The sequence below is a fragment of the Rhea americana genome, unplaced genomic scaffold (genome assembly GCF_003343005.1).
Source record: "Rhea americana isolate MKP2758 unplaced genomic scaffold, rheAme1 scaffold_132, whole genome shotgun sequence".
NCBI lineage: Eukaryota > Metazoa > Chordata > Aves > Rheiformes > Rheidae > Rhea > Rhea americana.
The window spans coordinates 2,463,236-2,486,269 of NW_028185395.1; the positions used below are offsets into that span (position 1 = coordinate 2,463,236).

General features: G+C 40.6%; 2 protein-coding genes across 2 annotated transcripts in view; one reads left to right on the forward strand and one right to left on the reverse strand.

Moving 5' to 3' along the window:
- The window catches only part of SLC37A1 (solute carrier family 37 member 1), a 40,012-nt gene extending 39,819 nt beyond the window's left edge, over positions 1-193 (reverse strand). Inside the window, exon 1 of the mRNA XM_085297950.1 lies at positions 119-193. The gene's annotated coding sequence lies outside the window, so the exon portion shown is untranslated. The remainder of the gene's footprint in view (positions 1-118) is intronic.
- Positions 194-10,584: 10,391 nt separating this feature from the next.
- On the forward strand, positions 10,585-15,516 carry RSPH1 (radial spoke head component 1). Its single transcript, XM_085297890.1, has 9 exons — positions 10,585-10,666; positions 11,207-11,320; positions 11,412-11,517; positions 11,962-12,052; positions 12,290-12,425; positions 12,726-12,797; positions 13,233-13,443; positions 13,924-14,064; positions 15,450-15,516. Exons 1-9 carry the CDS (start codon positions 10,610-10,612, stop codon positions 15,491-15,493), a joined length of 972 nt encoding a protein of 323 aa, XP_085154016.1. The 5' UTR covers positions 10,585-10,609; the 3' UTR covers positions 15,494-15,516.
- Positions 15,517-23,034: the final 7,518 nt, after the last annotated feature.

The window sequence follows — 23,034 nt, forward strand, 5'->3', positions numbered from 1 at the left end:
GTTAGCCGTTGGGCCGCGCGCTGTAACGGCCGCGCAGCCCCCTCCTTGGAGAGCCGCTCAGAGAAATGTGTTCTCTGCGGTTTTAACCGGTTAACTTTTAACCCAAGGGGTCTCTTACCTGTCGCTTGTCAGAGTTGTGGCTTGGAGGTGGCTCGATACGCTCCAGCTACGCGCCTCTCTTTCTTTCTTTCTTTCTTTGTGTGTGTGTGTGTCTGACATCACCGATTTGATTTCCGATGAAGTCACTAGTCTCCGTCCTGGATAAATCTGCACAGATGCACAACTTCAGCACTGCCACTTGTCCCCCTGAAATCACTAGAACTACTGATGCTGCTCAGCTGGAAGCGTGCAAAAATCACGAGCCCCGCAGGCTTCCTGGAAACTGACAGAAGAAAATCCGTGGGACTCCTTTCTTTTTTAAACCAAAAATCATTATTTATTTTATTTGCCTTCTGGTTTCCTGATTCTGCAGTGTGTTTTGATTTGCAGCAACTATCCATATTTCAAAGCTTAGCTATTTTTACAAATGTTCACTTCCAGCTGCTGGTGTATTTCTTTACCATGATAACCTTAATAAAGCTGGTAATATGACTCAGTTTATTTAATCCAAAACTTAACAATTATTAACAATTACTGTGTGCAGGCTTTAATTACTCCATACAACACAGTTCCTACCTGGTAGAATATCACCTGCCTGGCACCAGCAACCTGCTTATGGTACTCACTAAAATGTTAAGTTTTATTTCATGCCATCCCTCTTGCACTGCCTGTGTCAGTAATCACAGTTAAAGCTCTTTGACTCCCAGAGTGTTTGTTTTAGGCCCCACGTTTCAAACCCTTACACATGTTGAGCTTCACTACCCAATGAGAGCAATGATATTTTTCCTTCATTTTCTCCCAGTTAATAAACAAAACCTTTCCCCTTAAAACAGTGTTTGCAGAATCGGGTTCTCAGAGTTACACAGGACTGTAGCAAATGCAGAGAGGTGTTGCACGGACTGCCGTTCTTGAACTTGTCACTAGCAGATGCTGATTCCTGCCTAGACTCATGTCCAAAGTGAGATTAGTAAATATTGATTCAGAGGTTAAGAAAAAAATCTCCTCCACAAATGCTACTTTGAAAGCTAATGCAATGGTCTTGATTATGATCTACCTTACCTTCTAAGCAGACAATTTTAGTTCACAGATAAAAGCAAAAGTTCCTACTTGGCACCGAAAGTTCTAGCAATAGCAAAACTTTCTCAGAACCATTGTGTGCTATGAGACAAACTACAATTTCGTCACATGTCTTGGGGAAAGGAAACTGCATAATTGCTTAATGACAGTACAGTCCCATGTGCTTTATAAGTCCAAAAGAAAATCATCTGCCCTAACTCATCATCAGCTCAACTGAAATGGCCAGGACAGGAGAATTAAGCTTAGCTGATTCTTACACACTGAGACGGGGCAGAAAAAGGGAGGTACCAGAGCCACCTTAGCTCTCCACATTTATTATCCCCCAGTATGATAGTGCATGAACCGGACATGGAAATACTTCATGACTCTTTATTCTTCTGTGCAGATGTATCATGGAAATGCTGTTATCTTACTAAGAGGATATTTGTTTCTTGAGGTGGAAAAATGTACATGTCAGATATAGATAGGGGTAACTATAGCCTGAGCCTATAGCATGTGTTGATGTTTATCATTTCTGCTGCATGAACCATTTAGCAGAGGCAAAAATAAAAAGGGGATGCTCCTCCAGGAATTGTGCTTTGCTTGAATCATGCGGCTGCCTTTTTGCACCAGCAGCAAATGGCTCCCAGACACCATTTATTCTGACTGGCACACACAAACAATGAAGACCTGCCTCTTTATAGCAGAAAAGGTCAGACCTATCTCACTTCATTTGTTTGCGTGCTTAATTAGCCATCCAAAATTATCATGACAACTGCTGCCATTATGCAGATCTTCAGATTTTCAAAATTTATTTTGTCTTGGCTCTTTTCCAGTTCCTTAAAGAACTTAACCTTGTTCGTATCTTTCTGTCTTCAGTTACAAGCGATTTGCAAAAAGTGCAAGCCAAACAGCCACAAAAACCCATTTTTTTTTCCTGCTTAAAGTAGAAACTATGTCTCCCATCAAAATAAAGGTCTCTCCTAAACCTCTATCATTGAAGACTGCTGGCTGCCATGTCTGGCACAGGTGCTTTCTCTGCTATGCTAGTACTCGTCACCAGCAGCTAAAGCTGTCAGAAGCCAGCCAATAAGTAAGAACACATATATAAGGAGTGATCTGAGCTTGTACTGCTGTTTACAGCAACCGAATGCTCATGTACAGTGTCAAAGGAGAGCCAGAGGTCAGCCTGACATAAAAAGAGGTCTGCAGTCAAGAGTAAACAGCTAACAAATAAAGCACAAAAAACATTCTTTAAAATAGCATATATAATCTTAGGCCTCACAGAAGAGAATAGAAAGGACATTTCAGCAGCTGCAGTTCAGAAAAAAACACAAATGATGGTTTAGCAAATAGTTGTGTTGATAGCAACCGCAGCAACCGCCGGGCTTTTTAAGTCTCTGGTAGCATTTATACTAGAGAGATAAAAAAGTGTGTGTTCTTATCTCCAAAACCAAACAGAAGTAAAGGTATAGGTATTGACAGATGTTTAGTTAAACATCTGCTAACATCTCTTTTGGAAAATATAATCTAATTTCCTAGGTGGACAAGTCAATTTTATTTCCACTGAACTAGAGTTGTGTGCTTAACTCCCCAAGCCCTAATTTAGCAAAACACTTTGAAGTCAATAATGTCAGCAGAGTCTTCCATTTGCTGAATGCATGATGCTGGCTGACCGAGGCCTAAATACAGATTACTGCATCCTTTACGTTATTAATGTATTTATTTTCCTTCCAGTAAATGGCATGAGCAAATTTTATGATTTATAATTGCGTGGATGGGAAAGACTAATCCGTTCAGCCACTGAGTGATCTCTTTGTCTAGGGGAGCAGAATAAATTCTTTACATAATAATGGGTTGTTAAATAGTATTTTACTATATAAAAATTGGTATTTTATTAGACTTTATTCCAAACAACTAGCAGAATCCCCAGAACTGATACAATCATGGTTCTTGGTTGCCTTTATTAGTTTTACATGCTTTGTTTTCCTAGCAGAGCAGCTGGGATATTATATAAGCAATTTACATCAACACTGGGTATAATCCAAATAGAACCTGCCATCAAGCCTTGGCAAATAAAAAAATTCTGAAGAGCCAAAAAGAAAAAAAAAGGTGGGGGGAGAGAGGCTGTGAAGGATATATTTATATGGATGGGGGTAGACAGATAACAGGCCTACTTTAGCCATACTCAGGCATGGCTGGAGAGGAGCCAGCTTTGGTTTGGAAGCTCTAAAGCTGTATATATGTATGCATGTAACATGATATGTCCTGCTTGTTAATGGAATTTTTTAGCTCTGGCACAGAGCCCCACTAATATAACTCCATAGCTTCCACACTGGTACTTTTATCATATCTAGCTTGCAAGAAAGCTAGTGAGAAACACCAGTGAGTATTTTCAGAAAACAGATCAGCAAGCAAGACTGCTGTGCAACAAAGCTATTTCCCCAACAAGATCGGGGTACCCAAGAACTATAGACCACTTACAGAGAAAATCTGTAACAAATGGAACATGGGAACAAGGACAGATATTAATGTAACTGCAGAAGACATTCAGGAATAATGGCATTTATTTGAATCCCATGAGTTGCCTATCAGCCTCCCATTCCATTCATAAAAATGAGATTGGTTGTGCTGATTATTTTCCACTATGAGTCTCACAGAGGCTTTTCAGAGGGGTGCAGAGCCAAACTGTTAAATCATCTCATGTTGTCTGATGAACAATTTGTGTGAGGAGCAGTTATAGCCACAGTGTTATCTCTTGGGGTAGGAGCTACTATAGAAAGTCCTGGGCAGAGCTGCTGCATGTGACCTGTTGTAATACAGACCAGGGGCCCCTATAGCTTGGATAAATGTTCCGTGGTTAGAGACCTAGCCCTCATACCTTCCGCTACCTGTTCACAGGAAAATGGTCAAGAATGTACTTAGAGTCTAGGATTAAAAAATATATATTATTACAAGTTGTATTATTATAAATGGAATCTACAAAGTAACATATCAAGCGTCTTACCTTGCATCTGATTTCCTTTTACTGAAGCCTAGTAAGAACAATGCATACACTGAAGGAATGCTATAAAGAAAACAGCACTAAATGGTATGTAGCCCCATGATTGATCGATCTACCTACCTACCTACCAACCTACCTATGTATCTATCTCTTTGCATTGGCCTTGCACTACAAGAATATGAGAAAAAATGTAGCTTTTTCTAAGCCCCATATTCATGGGAGTACAAACATTTTCATGATACATGCAAACACAACCAAGTATTCCAAGAATGGAACCAAAAAGAAGAAAGTTTATTCTGAGATTCTTATCTTGAAGAATTTAATTCTGTTTCCAGCAAGAAATAGGAAAGTTTCTGTTACTTTGCCTTTATTTCTACTCTTCTTAAATTGCCTAGAGAGCTGAGTAAAAGTGAAAGGAAGGGCTACATAAACATCTACTGAGGAACAAACAGATGAAAATAGACAGATGTAATGGATAGATTTAATTTCTCCGTGCCTATTGGCTTGATCACTGGAGAGTACTCGTAAGAGAAGAAAGGGCTGAGGCATTTTTTAATTTACAGAACATTCACCAGTCTATCAATGCTTGAAATAGAAATCAGACACCAGAATAGTTACAAATACTATGGTAAAAGAGAACACAATCCGTAATGGAGAGCATATACTAAAGCAACTGCACCTTGCAAGTCATAAATAAGAAGATGAAGTATGAAGGTATCCAAGGTGACAGGAATGAGGAAGCAGCAAATTAGTCCCATCTGTCTCAATCATTTTGCTCTTCTGTATTGAATCCACTCTAAGTTACTACATTAGGACTTCAGATATTCTGAACAAAAGGATCATGCTGCTTTTTCTTTACGTCATTACAAATTACACCTAAATAAAGAACCTTGGGTTTGGGTTTTATTTATTTAATGAAACAACAGCCACATATACAGAAAAGTAGAGAAAGGATATACGTAATAATAACACTATTTTATTCCTTTACTGACCGTAAGATGTTTTTTACCTCACGAATAATGCTGTCATAAATATCTTGAGAAAAGAGATTCACAACAACTGCCTAAATGGAATAGATGTGACCTGTTCCCATTGCACTTTAATGGAAAGGAAAACCCTCTATATAAAACAAAGCTTGAAATTTTTCCTTTATGTCTGAAGAATGATGTGTGCTGTGTACTTTAAAATCAGCAGTAGTTCAGAGAAATTGGAGATAGAAGCACTGCTCCTTGGATATTCTGGAGGAGGAAATTGGAGAGTTACATTTAGCCAAGACTCAATGAAGTACTACCACTGTTTCAAGGATTGTTCTCACAGTATTTTTTTTTCTTTTCTAATCATCTAGCTTTCAGGGTATCCCAAAACAACTTTTGCTTGGGAAGGCAGTTCTGAAAAGAGTGGCTAGAAAGGTAATTCAGCTGTTTTCCTGGCTTGCTTATGAGCACAGAAAGAGATTACCTTCACTTGGCATACATACATGCTGAGCAGCTCTCATTTCGCCGGTAAAGGGCTTAAAACAGAGCTGTGCAGAGAGAATTCCTAATTTTGCAAAGGATTTTGACATTTCAGAATCTGGTTTCGTTCTGAATTAGATTAGAAAAAGCAAATGCATATGAAAGTAAATTTGATTTTGTCCAATGTTTTCTCATATAATCTAAGAAAATACTATGTTCAAAATATTTTGGATTCTTTAATTGTGTCTGATAGAATATATTGCAGAATAATAATAATAACTCTTTGAAGAAAAATGAAATCCTGCTTTCTAAAGAAGAACTCCAATTTGGATATCATTTTAATTCCCTTACATTACAGTTTTCTCCCAAAAAGTTGATGAATCAAACTTCCAATTTTATGTTTCAGTTTCTGGTGGAAGAAATTTGTTTCATTAAGTTTCTCCGGCAATTCCAGATTATACTTGTTAGTATATGATGCTGACCATACAGTATACTAGGCTGCGGTTTTAGCTTGCATAATCTGAGAAGGTGTAAATTAATACCTTTTAAGAGGCAAAAAAATATTTTCCAACAGAATTCTGTTCTTTAAGTATCTCTCAAAAGACAATTTTGCCCAGGTTTTTCTTCCCCCACCAAAAGAAATAAATTGTCTAATCTAGTCCAGAACAAAACACTATTTGACTTGAGTATGTACTTGGCCTCAGGAATTTGAAAAGAAGACTCCCAAGAGCCATGTCACTGGCTCAGTAGAGAAAAGCAGATTCAGAGGCATTGCCTCTGGCAGAAGGATGCCTGGCTCACAGGGACCTAGGACAGGGAGCTCCTGGAGGGCAAGAAAGCCAAAGTGCACCAAGGCCGAATTAACAAGTACACAGCCTTTTACCACATCAGAGAAATGTAAATGTAATGTGAGCACCCCACTGTATTTTTTAGCACCCTAATGCTGATTGCTGCTTACAGATAAACAAATAGAGCTGCTATTTCTAATGTTCATTGCACAACATACGTTTCCAAGCTCAGTCAGTGCTGGGAGGATCCCAGAAGCTAAGGCCTGGCACAGCAGCATTTCCCCTGCAAAATTTCTACTCTCTGCACTGTTAAAGGTCTCCCCTCTCCTAACACAGGGCAAAGTCCAAAGAAAGCCAGGAGCATAATGGGCCTTAAAAGTGCCATTTGGCAGCTCCCAACCACCCCAGCTGCTGCCCTCTTCTGCTAGGGCAACAGTTGGTGCCAGCACACATCAACAGAGACAGTAGTCAGAGCAGAGCAGATAATTAGCACATTCATTAGTCCTCTTGGGCATCTTGCCATATGAAATTTACTTAATTTCAAATTAAGTAAACTATTCAGTTTACAAAATCAGCAGGACCTTAAGAGTATTTACAGTGTTATGTTAGTCCTTTGGTTTGACTAAGAAGAGGAAAGAACAGGAAAATAAGGGTGATATTAGCCCACAATTGGAAACTGTTTTCAATAGTTATGCACTTAAAGTTTAGCTTTACTCTGATATTGAAACAGACTTGACAAAACACAACTGGAAGGCTAGAAACTACGGAGTATATCTTCCTTGCCATTAATTATATGCATTTCTATAAGCTATAGTTACCCTCACAAGACAGTTTCTCAATATAGAAAACTTGAAAAAATGCATCACTCATTTGGGTTAAACCATGTGATCCGGGCAAACAGATGTTTGTGCCATCCATCATTTCTAGGTTTAGGGCACTTGGACTCTTATAAAGAAATAGTTTCTGGCTATTTCCCAAGAAAAGTGAACTGTTCCTTCCTCAAATTCTTCCTCTTTCAGGACTCTGAAATAATACATACAGCAGGAAAGTTTAGTGATAATTAGGCAGAACATATTTGACAGCTTGTCATTGCTCCCTGTTTGTGATTGTCCCATTGGCTATGTGAACTGTCAAGCTAAAATACATATCTGGTTATCTGCCATCGAGTTTAACAAGGAATACCTTTATATAAATCCCAAAAGTATTTTCCCCTACAACTCCAGGCCACACAGTCTGCTTAGACTTAATATGCCACTGACAGAATAAATAACCATTCTTTTCATAATCAGAGATATTACCTGACTGCAGATAAAGGGATTTAGCCTTCATTAAGTGCAAAAAGAAACTTATGCATCATTATGATCAAAAAAGGAAGAAATGGGCAGACTATGCTTTGGGTAAGCATACTTATATTCAGTTCTGGAGGAGGTAAGCAATCAGAGCAGTAGTTTCCATACTCTGCAGTTACTTATTAACTGTGCAGTCATTATGCAAATTAGACCACCCCCTAATCAGATGCTGGGGATTTGCATGAAAGAGAAATAACTGTACAATTTTGAATTAATAAATGTACATTAAAAGCTTCTTAATGCTCTATCAGCTAGCAAAATTTAATTTCAGCATTCTTTAATATTTCAAACAAAACACTATCAAATTAGTAACTGAGTGCTAACTTGGAAGCTAAAAGGGAGAGAGTTTATTAGCTCCGAATACAATGAGGTTTAGCAATATCTTTCTTCCTTTTTCATCTTTGCCCAATTTAAAACAGAGACAAAAATGCCACGTAAGTGACATATCTTAGTACTGGCTATTTAGATTGCTCTTATGAAAACCAACAAAGTTACCTGAATATAAGGTGAATCTTTTTATAAAGGTGACCCTGTTTTTCTTCTATTTTGAGTGGTGAAGTTCTGACCTAGGTGATAAGGTGACTTCCATCACATTTTCCAATTACTTGCCACTCCTTTTGCTGCCTATCTCAGAAGCTTTATCTTCTCTGCCCAATCTTTACTTAGCTAACTGCTTCTTACCACGAATTTCCTCACATGGCTCGTCTTTTAAAACCTCTGCCATGAAATTACTATGAGAACTAGGTGATTTCCCCAACTCCTGTATCACGGACAGGACCTCCATCCCACCAAGCTCCTTCAACTACATTGAAGCAGGCAAAAGAGTTGCCACTTTGCAGAGAAGCAAAGTACTGCTTTCCATTGAGCAAGACAACCTGTTCCTCAAGCCTACAGGAATTTAGCATGAGCCATAAATGTAGTGGCTATCAATTCCCTTAGCCAAACCAGATTTTCAGGGCATTTTCCTCAATAAAGAACAAAAAAAGACTATCTTGTATTCAGGCAAATAGGTAATATTTAAGAATGATTGCTTTTGAATGTTGCAGCTCACATATGAAACATACACAGAAATGAGAGATATGAAGTGCAAAAAAGGTCCTTTCCATATGGAGTATCATAATTGCTTAATATGGACAGAAGATGGTTATTATGATCATCCCTCTCTCTTCTGTTTCTCGTGAGCTTATTCCTTTCTACTCTCCTTGACCTTTTGATAGTCCTTCTGCTTCCCTATGTTAACTTAGCTGTAATTATATAAGCATAGTAGCATGTTTACTAGCTGAGGTGACTGAGCTTTTCATCAGAGTTACAAGGATCAGTTCTGAGGCTGACTGAAGTAAAGAAACTTTTCTAATTTAGAGGAAAGTCAGAATAAATAGAATTTTCTGAAATTATAGTCATTGTGAAAATCATTTAGTGAAAATAATTGTGTAAGCAAAAGCAAAAAGTGTTTCAGTGATATAAAAACCTAACTGACCCATCATACTGATATCTCATGAATAACTCTATGTTAAGAACTGCACAGCATCACCATAACAGTTCAGTGCAAATTAGAAAAAAAATAATGTGAGACAAAACTTGCACTGTGTTCATTTATACAGAATCACAGGATTTTCTAGGCCAGATCACATGGTTGTTTGATGACTTACAGTACTTAACCTTTGGAAGTGATTAGAACCAGAACATTTCCCTGTTCTTAAATTATGCATATGGGCAGTTCTGAGGTGCTTTATGTAGAAATCAGGGAATTTTTTTCTGATCACCTGACTGCTAACAGTCCTATAACATGCCCCAGATATAACTAACTAACTGCTCCATCGTTCTGTCAAGCTAGCTTTTGAAATCATACGGGGTTTCAGATACCAGAGAATATTACTGGTCTTCTGGCTTCAATTTAAGAAGTGTACTCAATTTCCTGCAGGATTTCACAAGCCTTTCACAAGGCTGCTCAATGAGAAAGTCTGGTCTGTTTAGCAGATGAACAAGACTCATCAATATGCTGAAGCTGTAAGATATAAAACAGGTAAGATCCATGAACTGGAATTTCTGAATAACATTGACTTGACAGGAAAAATAAAAAAGTCCTAGCTGCAGAAATCATTTTAAAGTCTGAATGTCGTTTGCTGCTGAACACAAACCACTGGGAACTCTCAAAAGGCATGAAAGAAGGTCTGTGAATGTTTGAGATTCAGAGGTCTCAAACCACATCTCAAATGTTGCAAGCCTGTTTATGGCATTTATAGTACAGCACAGGGAAAACTAAATCAAGAAGAATACAACAGATCAGTTTCTGGGGAAGGTCAGTCTGCCACACTTCCGAATGCCTATTAACCCTATAATCCTGTGAGAGTTGCTGCATCTCTTTCAAGGACTTCGGACAGAGCAGAAGTCATGAGGGAAGCTCGCCAGGCAGAGGGGCTCTGACCCAGTCGAGGCGGTGCTTTTCCGCTTCCCTAGAAATTCTCTCAGCTCGGGCCTGCTGCCTTTCTCCTCAGAGCCGAGACGGCCACGCGAGGCGGGGTGGCGCTGCCCCAGCCTCAGGAGCTCTCCCGGGCCGGACTTCCCCGCTCCCCGGCCCTGCCCGCAGCAAGCCCGGCAGCCCCCAGGCAGGCGGAGGTTTGGGGGGAGCGCCGCCGCCAGGGCCCGTCCGCTCCCTTCCCCGCCCCGGCCGCCGCGGCGAGGGGCGGGGCCGGCCGGCCGTTGCTCTCAGCACCGGGGACAGCAGCGCGAGACCCCGCGCGGGCGGACGGCCGCCGAGTTGCCACGGCGGCGGCGCGCGCGGCCCCGCCTCCGGCCCCCCCCCCCCACCATCACCACGCGCCCTGGTTGCCACGGTGACGGCGGCACCGAAGCGGCGCCATGTCGGAGCTGGGCTCGGAGGAGTCCGAGGAGTCCGAGGCCCCGGCGGACTTAGGGGTGGGCCGGGGCGGTCGGACGTGTGCGCCGGCGAGGGCTGGAGCAGGCCTCGCAGCTGGGGAGCCCCTCGCCACGGCGCCGGGGAGGAGCGCGGGAGTAAAACAGCGCGCGAAGCGCTCCCCCACGCGTGCCGCGGGGCCGCGGGGGCGGGGAGGGAGCGAGAGCGGGGAAGGGGATGTGGATGCGTGTGTGAGTCCCGGAGAGCTCTCGAGGTACTTTATCAGTGGGCACAAGAGATTTGCTAGCAGTGCTGTTATCCTTTTGATCAGGACTTGTCTAGTTTGCTCCAGCAGCTGAAAATAAGTCACATCTGCACATTTCAGTAGCTTGTCAGGAAGGGAGGGAAGTCTCTGAGGGCCAGGATCTGTTGAGCAAGCCTTGTGTAGGCACTCGATATATTGGTGAGCTGCTCCTGCAGTCCCTGATTCAAGTGGAACTGGTGCGGCTCTGAAGAAACTGTCCGTTTCCTCTCTCTCATCAGATTAGATTCAGTCACATCTCTCCCTCTTAAACAATTAATTTCTTATCCTGTGTGATCAGGAATATGATGGTGAGCGCAATTCAGAAGGTGAACGACATGGACGTGGAAAAGCACGACTACCCAATGGCGATACATACGACGGAGAATATGAACATGGTTTCAGAAGTGGACAGGTGGGACAGTAGTTGAGCTTATGTTTCATCAGTTCTGTTATTCTGGGCAACATATTAGAGTGAGAACTGACAATGGCTTTATCTATATCAGGGGACCTACAGATTTACAAATGGTGCTCGCTACATCGGAGGATACCGTCAAAACAAAAAACATGGCCAGGGCATATTTTTTTATCCAGATGGATCAAAATATGAAGGTAAAACATGGAAAACAGTTGCAAGAACTTATATAACCAAAAGGACACATTTTTGCCCTCACTGAAATGTCAGGAGATACTTAATTGGATTGTGTATTGTTTTAAGAAGATAAATTTGCTGTGAAACTCTCTCCATTCCTGTTTTACTTAAGGCTCTGTGAGAGATATGGATTTATTTTATTTATGTAGATTTATTTATGTAGATTTATTTGGATTATTGTGAGTAGTATGGCATTTAGTAGCAGTTTATTCTTCGTTCATCCTCCTCTCAAGCAGTGTATTCCAAGTCCAGAGTAATATTGAACATTTCTACAAATAACTACAGTCTTGTATCAATCAGTGTAACAATTAGATTCATACAGGATAACTTTACAAACTGACTACTACACTGCACAATGAAATATACCACATCTCACTCTTTTTTAAATCATGTTCTCACTAAAGGAGACTGGGTGGATGACCAGAGACATGGCTATGGAGTTTATACCTATGCAAATGGGGACAGCTATACTGGAGACTGGTTTAATCACAACAGGTTTGTTTCATTCTTGCAGTGATTTTTCAAGTCACCTAATGGCATTAAAATGCAAAAGTTATTTTCAAAGTGTAGCTGACTGTATCAAATGAAGTGGTATGGGAGGACCTTGTCAATTAAATCCAACCTGAGTCATTTCAGTAACTTAAATTATACAGTTGTAATACCTTAAGTTTAACAACATCCTATACACTTAATCTTCAGCAGTACAAAGCAAAATTATTATTTTCTCCTTAGGCACGGACAAGGTACATACACCTACAAAGAGAGTGGATCTAAGTATGTTGGTGGTTGGATAAATGGAAATCAGGGAGGAGCAGCTGAACTTATCCACCTAAATCACCGTTTTCAGGGCATGTTTTTGAATGGAAATGTAAGTGTGCAGTAAAATTCTATATTCGTATGAACAATTAGCATATAGTTGCCTTAATATGATCTCTTTCCACTTAAAATAAGAACTAGGCTCCCCATCTTTTGGACCATTTCTTGAACAATAAATGTAACACATGAAACAGAGTTAATCTGCAGAACAGAACACAAAGTTTCCAGCAACTTTGCTTTCAAACTATATTGTTATTAAGCATTATATGAATTTTACAGTAAAGTGTATTTTACATTTATATGTTTAGAGTATACTAACTATAGTTTTGCTATTTTGTATCTCTTTTTGTAGCCTATTGGTCGTGGCAAATATGTCTTTGACAGTGGATGTGAACAGCATGGTGAATACATATACTCAACGCAGGTAAAAAAAAGTGTAAACTGTACTGAATATTAGAGAACTTGGTAAATTAAATCTACTGTCAAGCAGTCTATAAAATGACTTATAAATACTGGAGTTAAAGTAGATACAACCAGGAGGGACAAATAGTAGAGAGATCGTTAATATGCCCCTCACAGCCATTCTGTTTAATGGATAGACAAAATTTTAGCTTTAAGACAGAAAGCTGAAAGACATTAGTCATTCTTAGTATTCAACCAACTTCAGGGTTCTAAAGTGTAGCTGTTCTTTTCCAAGATCTGCAGCTGCTGAAGTTCCTCAGTATGTCAGTGCTTTAAAAGACTATGTCATTACCATTTTGGACCTCGGTAATGAGGTTTTAATACACAGGAACATCATCTTGGCCACTCCTTTACTACTTGTTAGATGTGATTCTGGACTTTTTGAGTTGTCTTTCAGGCTAAAGAGGAGGGAGAAGAAGAGGAGGAACACTCATTACTCATTGCACCAAAATGGAAAGCAATGGATATTAGCAAAGTAACACTCTGGACACCCAGTGTGGAACAACCAGCTTCTCCCACAGAAGCCCTCCAAGTAGGAACACCAACAGAAGAAGCAGCAGCAGAAAGAGCAGTAGCAGCTGCAGAGGAAGAAATGCCATCAAGTGCAGGTTTGCTCTGATGGACATCTGGAAATATGTTTCAGACACTCTTCAAATATCCCCTAAACTATATTGTTCTGTTTTAATTTCTGGTGATTCCAGAGGCCTTGTTTTTTCTTATCATCTACCAAGTATTGAGATGCCTTTTTTTTTCTTTCTTTTTTTTCCTTCTAAAATGCCAAGTATTGAGCATTAGGAACTTGCAAGCCTGTTCTTAAACAGCATAACAGGTGTCTCTGTTTTTATCTCACATAGCATAATAAGATACAACTGTCTTAGGAAGCCTATGATTTATTTTATTCTATTTCATGGCTTGATATGCAGACGGACAGATAAGCAGTTGCAGAAAAGTTGGTGATATTTCTCTCCAGAACTGCAGATTTCAGTCTGAGTTATTAGTTGTTGCATAAAAGCAATGACTAGGTGCAGATTCATAAAAATTAATTTTCTTGCTCAAAGGAGACATATTTCTAATTTCTCATGTTTCAGTCACTGATGAGTCTGCTGAGGGTGGGGATGATGAGCCTTCTTCTCATGAAGTATACAGTGAAGCAAAAGAGGCAGAAGAGGAAGAGGAAGAGGAGGTAACCAGAGAGGAAGAAGAAAACAAAGATGATCAGGATGATCAAGGTAAGGAAGGAAGAATGAGCAATCAGGTTGGTTGCTTGACATGATGCATGTCAATCAGCTCAAAACATGCCACTGCTGAGAAGCCCATTGTCATGCTGAAGAGAGCATTGGAAACTCTGCTAATTTTCAGGAAGGAGCAGTCTTCTAAAGATATCAACTGGTTTTGAATAGTCAAGTTTGTATACCTTAACTGTTTATACAAATTAGAAATCACACTGCTGTGCAGCATTATCGGCACACATATACAGTTGACAGCTCTAAGAACTGGCATGAGTCTATAGTTAACAGAACTGAGTTTATAAGTGATTGCATTTTTGTACAAAAATGGGAAAACAAATTCCAGAACGTTATGAATTCTGAGAATACACCACTTTTACCCCTTGAATGAAACTTTATATTCGTATTCTCTCGACTAGATTTAAGGGACAGGCAAAAATATTTTCAAGAAATAAATCTTGGATATAGTTATACGTTATAAGTGAACAGTTAGCCAGAAATGGGTGTCTGGTTGGTTTCTTCTAGGCAGAGTGAGAAATCTAAATCAAGTAAGAGGCAACATAAAAGGAGGCAATCTGTGTTTATCCATATTTAGTCAATAAGCATCTATCCAATTAAAATGTGTTGCTTGCATTTATTAAATGTTAATATTTTGCAAAGCTACGTATTTCATGCTGGAAAACATCAGGCACATTTATCCATTTATAATTAGTCCATATCACAATAAATCAAAGATAAAGTTGAGGTCAGAAAGACTATTATACCCTTTGAAAATACATTGCAGATATACCCTAAATATTTGGGGCAGCTCTTTGAATTCATGTAATTCACTTGCTCTCATTTTTTCCTCATCACCTCTGTAGGTGCTCACCTGCTTCAAGGCAGACTAGCCAGCTAGCTGATCTGATGCATAGGACTGACATCTAACAGCATTCTGGGGCTGAGATCAGATCCAGCAGGAATTTAAATAGGGTTCCTGCAGAGCTCTGCTTGGAACTTGTTAAAAGGTTGTTGAGCCTGGCTTGTCTCAGAGTATCTTGGATTCACACTGACATTTTTTGAATGAACTTGTTTCTAACATATTTTCTAGCCTACCCCAATAAGAGAATTTGGGCAATCCCAATGGATTCTTTGGGAGTTTTTTTAGAACAAACTGGACCAATTGTATGTGGAAGCATAGGAATGTGATAGGTGTTATACAACTTCATTCTAGCTCTTTAATTATGTTGAAAAAAATTTAAAAGACAACTTTTTATTTCTAGAATTAATTATGCAACATATGTTCCCTTGTCTTTATAGGTTTAGCAAGATTAAGTTATAGTAAGAGCAAACAATTAGAAGAAAATATGCTTTGTCCCATAACCATCACTTTTTTCTCCCACACACAGAATCAAAAGAAACAGAGGAACTGGATACAACTAAAGAGGAATAGAGCCAAAAAAGGAAACTTCAGACTAAATTGTCTGGGATGATAAACCTGTAATATTTTTATAACTAAGAGGCTCAGTTAAGATTTGAATAAAAAATTCTGTCACTATTCTGTGTGGAATATATATTTCTGGCACACTTATGATCTCAGAGCATGCTCTCTTGAGACTACGTTCTTTATTCCATGCAGCAGATTATGAATTCTTTAATTCAGTGTGGGACTATTCTGGATCCATAAAGTTATGTCCTTACATGCTTGCAGAATCAAGGCTTTGAAACACTTGATACATAAGTTTTAAAATGGAATATAAATACATGATATAGCAGATCAGACCACATATGTCTATAGACAAGTATGTTGCTTCTGACAATCTATATTCAGTTCTTCACAGAAAAGTGACTTCCATACCTGATAAGCACCTCAAGGTTCAAAAATTCAGAACATGATATCCATCTCGGAAATTAGATAAGGTGCTAGAAAGCAATCATAAAATCATTTAAGTTGGAAGGGACCTCAGGAGGCATCTAATCCAACCTCCTGCTCAAATCATGGTCAACGCTAAATTCAAATCACATTTCTCAGGGTTTTGTCCAGTCAAGTCTAAAAAACAGCCAAGGATGGAGGCTGCACAACCTCTTAGTAATGTGTTCCAATGCTTAATTATCCTCAGAGTGGAACTTTTTTTTTCCTTATATCCTGTTATAACCTCCCATGTTTCAATTAATGAACACCATCTCTTCTTCTCCTTTTTTTTTTTTTTTTTTTTTTTTTTTTTTTTTTTTTTTAACCCTCACTTTTTTTTTGTATATCCTCTGTTATGTCCTGTAAAGCCTTCTCTTCTCCAGGCTGAGCAAGCCCAGTTTCATCATCCTCTCCTCACAGGTCATAGGCTCCAGCTCACAACCATCTCGCTGGCCTGCTGCTGAGCTTGCCCAAGTTTATTAACAGTCATCTAGTACTGAATGGGGCTAAGATTGGATGCAATATTCCATATGCAGTCTGGTTTGAGATTTCTCAAGAAATCTGCAATTCAAACCTCTCCCATTCTGGTAGTTCCTCTCTTCTTGAACCTTGTCACTATTCACAGAGACCTGGGAGGTCTTGCTGGTGAAGATGAAGACAGCATTGGGCACCCCAGTTGTATCTGTACCCACCAGCACTAGATCACCAGTTATGGGCCCACGTTTTCCTTGTTCATTCCTTTTCCTGTTCATGTAGCTGCAGAAGCTCTTCTGGTTGCCCTAAACCTTCTTTTGCCAGTTTCAACTTCGAGTTTTGCTTTCCTGACATTATCCTTAAGTGCCAGTGCAGTGTTTTTAAATTCCTCCTTTTGTAGCCTATCCTTGCTTCAGCCTTCTGTATGCTACTGCCTTCTTTATCTTAAGCCTCTCCTCAATAGGTTTGAAAACTTGTAGGCAAAGATGCTCTTACCCACTTTGTTAGGTGGGTTCCCTCTCTCCATGTTCTTCCAAGAGGGACCCATTATGATAGAAACCAAACTGCTACCTGCAACAGCCATATGGCCAGTTGTTAACTCTCAGAATTGTGTCCTCTCCTATTTGAGTCCTTCCCATGGGGAAAGGAGAAGACCACCCTGTGGGATCCTATGTCCTTTGCCCACTCAAGCCCTATAGTCACCCTTGCTTTGCTCCAGGTCTCCTTTGGCAGTGTCATTGATGCTCACAATGACTAAAAAGCAGTAAGAGTTAGAGGGCAAGATGAGCCTTGGTGTTCTCTCTACAACAACCAAGATCATTGTTTGTCTGCAAAACAACAAGCCTCCAACAACAGCATGCCTGGTCAGCAGATTAGTGCCCTTCTTCCCCTCAGCAGGGGATATCCAGTCACCAGCACTCATTGCTTTCTCTTGGTGTAGATGTAGAGGCTGGGCTCAGATAGCCCTGAGGGTCCCCTTAATCACACTTGTCCCTTCCCCTCCTGTCAGAAACCAGTACCAGCTCTGTTCAGGTTTGAGCCTGGAAAAGGAACCTTTCTCCTGCTGCCAGAATTCACAGGCTCCATTGACCTCATTAAGGGTAGCCCTCATCTACCACTCCATCTAGCCATCCTCCAACCTCAGGTTGCGTAGGCTTTTATCTCTGTGGGGCCCTTGCAGAAACTCTGCCAACCTCCCAAATGCCCCCCAAGGGACACAGCCTACTCACTTCCTCTCACAGGCTCTTCACTTGGTGGCACAGCCCAAAGGCATGAACACCTCCTGCAGGGAGGCCGCCACCACCCACAGCTGGGCTTGCCATCCAGCTGCAGGCATGGGCACCACATCCCCCTGCCCAAAGTCCTTTGGGCACACCAAGGGCACTTTCTCAACCAGTGCTGAAGATGGTTGAGAACCCAGCAGCCCATCACACCTAATATTGCACAATCCCACACCACTTGGAGCAAAGCTTCTGTCCCCTTAGGCCCTACCCTGTCACCCACACAAGCACAAAAATCTCCCTGCTGCGCTCCCACCTCCAAGCTAAGCCTCAGCAACTCCCTAATCAGCAGGAAGTTAACAGCTAAACCTGCAGTTGCTTTTTAATCAAGAACTTGTCAGCTGAGTTACAGAAGCTCCTAGGAGCTATCAGAATCAAATGGTATTACAAAAATAGTTTAGGAAGTTTAAGGTATGGAGTAAGGCAGAGCTGCACAAAATATTGCACAAACACTAAATGTCATGGATGGATCTTTCCTCCTCTTCTGCAGGTGAATAAAGCTGTTCTAAAACAAATTTTCCTATTGATTTGTAAACACTAGCTTAATTGTTAACAAGTGTATGTGTCCGACTTTAACTGGCTTTCTCATATTGTTAGAGTATTAGTATGAATGTTGATGGGTCTGGAACCTGAGATGAAGAGTTACCAGCCTGTAGCAGCTTGCTTTTGGAGTAAAATAACTGGTTTGGGCCCTGATGGGGTAAGAGACATTGAACCAAGATTGCTGAAACATGACTAGTATTTTTTATTCTTCACCTCAGAACAGGAAATCTATACTACAATTTTATTTCAGTAGAAAAGGGGGAAATGTTTTAACAAGTTCTTTTTCTTTACAACTCACAACTTCAGGAAAGATACGCCCAGAAGTATGGAAGTTATTGATAAAAATGGATTCACAGAAAGTGGTGATAAGGAGACAAGATATATGAAATAAATAGAGTTTATTACTTCTCCACACATTTTTTTTGCTATTGGAAATGTTGTTATAAGAAATATCATCAAGAAAATTCCCACATAATCTTTTCCTTCCTATCTTACATGTCATTTTGTTTGCATTTTTTTTCACACTAGTGTGACTTCTGTGAACCCTTTTAGAAGTGGTTATCTTTTTTATTTACTGTACATCCTCTTTTTGCTTTCTTTCGTGAACGGAAGTGTTGCATTTCCATATTAGTGTAGTTAGATCAAAGTAAACTTGGGTTGCTAACGTTGAGGTTTTTGATTTTTGATGAAACCCTACAAATCAATAATTTATTTTCATGTTTTAATGTATTCCACTGTATATTTGATAAATCTTTGCACAACATATTTAACTCCAATTCACTTCCGTTTTTATGGTAGTCTTCAGTTCAAGCTGAGTTCATTCTTGGCTGGTTTATGAAATTTCCTTTTCCTCTGTAGCATCCAGTACTGTACTGTTTATTAGTACAAGAGTGACCTCCAGTGGTATAGCTACAAAAAAATGCATCCTATCTGGAATGAAATCAAGGATAGCTAAAGATATCTGGAAGTGCTCCTGAAAAGATGGTTCACTCCTTCTGGAAAATGCCAGTGCTTTTGTTACTGGAGGCATTCCATTTCACCGTAACTTCCAGAAATACCTTAAGGCTAATTTGTAAACTGGTTAATAGTAGTAGCTGCATACCCTATTTTGAAGAGAAAGGAAACCCCCTTGAAAGCTTGGCTTGCTAAAGTGCACCAAGCCCCTCTCATCCATCTGCTTTTATACTTCTCAGTAGTAGGCAAAGACTATTTCAAATTGCATTAGATCACTCATATCTGATACCTCTTCCTAAATAATGTTATAAAATAAGTGCTGCTTGCTGAGATACGGTATTGAACTTAAGACTTTGGAGCTTTCCTTCCAGCTTTTCATCCTCAGATTATCACTCTGATGTCTGAACAACCTATATCAAAGGCAGCACAAATATTCTCTAACTAATATTGATTTAGATATCTAACTTTATGACTTTAAATCTATGACCTGTAAGCCAATATGGGTAAGTCTGAGGTCAAGACTCAGTAATGGTCATCAAAATACGAAGCTGTTTATTTAAAAAATTGTGTTGAGAGTATCTGTGCTCCACAAATCTGAAAAAAACAATTAGGAAATGCCATCACACTTGACTTTCAGAGCCACTTCTTCCGCAAAGCCAGGATTCTTTCTAGAGTTCACAAGGAGGCTGCTCATGAGAGTTCATTGTAGCTGAAGGAGGCACCTGGGGGGTTTTCAAGTCCTCTCACACTAAGGAGGTCTTGCAGTGTACCTATTTCCACCTCAAAATGCAAGTTTCTCTCAGAGATAGGCCCATTTTACATTCACAGATGATAAGAGAAATGTGACCTATTTGACCTAAAGACCTAAAGTAGTCCTTTCCCTCTTTATTCCACTTCATACTAAGGAAATGTAATGCACTTTCCATAGCACTGTGATCTATGCATGCAAGATACAGGAAACATCCCTTCTAGTCTGCCAGATTTTATGAATCCTCACTTCCTTTAAATTTGAGGAGCAGGGGGATACCCTGCAGTATCTAGGACATTTTTTTTTCTTCTAAAAAGACTTCACATGCGGTGGAACATGAGTGAGCATCTTTCCTCTTTTCTAGGAGGATTGTACAGGAAGAGTTCCAGCAAACTGTCTTCCCTCTCATCCTTTCAGAGGCCAATACATTTTTTATGCAGTGGAAAGTAGATTTTTTTTTAATTGACCATGTACCTTTAGTCTAAAGTGCTAAGCCTGGGAAATCTTATCAATTTCAGTTTCAAAATAAGGCAAATATGTCAGAAATCAAATGTTAGGGGAAGAAAATGGGTTAAGGAGACATGAAATTGCTTTTGTAATTGTTTCAGCAACTTCCCTGGTACACATCCTGAACGATGACGTCCCCTTGAAAGGGTTTGTAGGCCCAGCAAAGAGGTTATTGGTAATGTGCTTCTTTTAGAAAAATAAAAAGGCATGACGAGGCTCTGTAAAGGAATGCAAGGAACACACTGCTGAGCTCACTCATATATTCACCCAGCACAGAGCAGTGCTCTGCAAATAGTAGCTCAGGATTCGAAAGTTGTAGCCACGTTACCGCAACGTGGTAGCTGAGCTAGTAAGTGCCATTATTTATTAAGCTTAAATACCAGGGTAGTTTTGAGCTGAGGTGGCTCTGCAGGAGCACTCCTCTAGATCTGGCGTGAGCACAAAGATATCCGCTCAAAGTGCTGCTGAGCTGCGCAGGCAAGTGAAGAGAGGAGCTACAGCACAGAAGCAGGTGTCCTTGCTCTTCTGCAGCGCTGAAATGCACAGCCCTGCACAAGAGTATAACCTGCAAAGCCTGACATTTTACTATGTACATAAAGTTGGAAACAAAGCCATAAAAGAGATTTGCATGTACATTCCTTGTTCTTCCATCTAGAACAAACATCTTGAAGGAGAATCTCTCATGAAGGAAAGTGATTATTTATATTCTTTTGTCAGCTCCACATAATTACAGACATATTTTCTTTGGCAGAGATACTTTCACAAACTACTCTTAGAGATTTTTTTAAATAGCACAGTTACTCTCCTGTGCTGTATCAATTTCCAAACCATCCTCAAGTACAGTGAGCTACCATATGACTTTAAACTAAACAGCATGCTATATAATAAATTAACAACTTCCTGAGACAACCATGGGACCACAAAACCCCTCTTTTACTTGTATCTAGCTTGCTATTTTTTGTAAAGACTGATAATTAGGAAAGCTTCTTTTGAATAAGCTGGAACTGGAATATAGGATATATTGTCACAGTTTCTATTTTGTGCATTATTTATGCAGCTTGCTAGCCCATAGGTGGCGAGAGAAACCTGGCAGAACACCTGGGAAATGATGACTCAGTATCAAACAAATTTAGGAACAACTGAGCTTTAAAAGACACTGCTCTCTCTTGGTACAGAAATAAAGTCATTGTATTTTAAGTGCATTCTGTCAAAACTGCATTAATGATCTTTCATAAACAGATTCCAACACAAATATCTACTGTGAATTACAAAGCATATGTATGTTGGTGGCATCTCTCTCCATTTGCCCTTTTCTCCACAGTGGTATCTGAATACTTAAGCGTTATGGATTTTATCCCTGATCCTCCAAATACTTAATCATACAAGTAGTTCTGTTACGGAAGAACCTTCAGATGAGTCAGGTTAAATGCTTCTAGCACTGTGGTCTTATTTTTACTCTCTGCATCCACAGAGGCAGAAGATGCTGTCTTCTGGAGCTTTTTGCACAATTTGTCCCTGAAGGAATAGGCAGAGGCAGTATCTGCACAGTTACATAGCACTAACCTAATACTGCAAGAATCAGAGAATCATAGAATCGATAAGGTTGGAAGGGACCTCTGGAGATCATCTAGTCCAACCTCCCCGCTCAAGCAGGGTCACCTAGAACAGGTTAGATAGGGTTGCATCCAAGAGGACCTTGAAGATCTCCAGAGAAGGAGACTCCACAACCTCTCTGGGCAACCTGTTCCAGTGCCCCGTCACTCTCACGGGGAAGAAATTCCCCCTCACGGTCAGGCAGAACTTCCTGTGGTTCAGTTTCTGCCCATTGCCTCTTGTCCTGTCACATGGGACAACCGAAAAGAGTTTGGCCCTGTCCCCTTGACAGGGGGCCCTGTCCCCTTCAGGTGCTTACACACATTGATAAGATCCCCCTTCGGTCTTCTCTTCCCCCGGCTAAACAGGCCCAGCTCTCGCAGACGTTCCTCATAGGGCAGGTGCTCCAGCCCTCGGATCATCCTCATAGCCCTATGCTGGACTCTCTCCAGTAGCTCCATGTCTCTCTTGTCCTGGGCAGCCCAGAACTGGACACAGGACTCCAGATGAGGCCTCCCCAGGGCTGAGGAGAGGGGCAGGATCACCTCCCTCCACCTGCTGGCAACACTCTTCCTAATGCACCCCAGGAGACCACTGGCCTTCTTGGCCACAAGGGCACATTGCTGGCTCAATTTGTCATCGACCAGCACTCCCAGGTCCTTCTCTGCACAGCTGCTCTCCAGAAGGTCAGCACCCAACTTGTACTGGTGCATAGGGTTATTCCTCCCTAGGTGCAGGACTCTGCACTTGCCCTTGTTGAACCTCAGGAGGTTCCTCTCCGCCAAGCTCTTCAGCCTGACCTGGTCTCTCTGAATGGCAGCACAGCCCTCAGGTGTGTCAGCCACTCCTCCCAGCTTGGGACCATCAGCAAACTTGCTGAGGAGGCACTCTGTCCCTTCATCCAGGTCATTGATGAAAAAGTTGAACAGGATGGGACCCAGTACTGAGCCCTGGGGGACGCCACTAGCCACAGGCCTCCAATT

Coding starts and splice junctions, on each gene's coding strand:
- RSPH1 (XM_085297890.1), top strand. CDS start 10,610: ATGTCGGAGCTGGGCTCGGAGGAGTCCGAGGAGTCCGAGGCCCCGGCG. Junction 11,518..11,961: donor AGATGGATCAAAATATGAAG/GTAAAACATGGA, acceptor TTCTCACTAAAG/GAGACTGGGTGGATGACCAG. Junction 14,065..15,449: donor AGATGATCAGGATGATCAAG/GTAAGGAAGGAA, acceptor TCCCACACACAG/AATCAAAAGAAACAGAGGAA.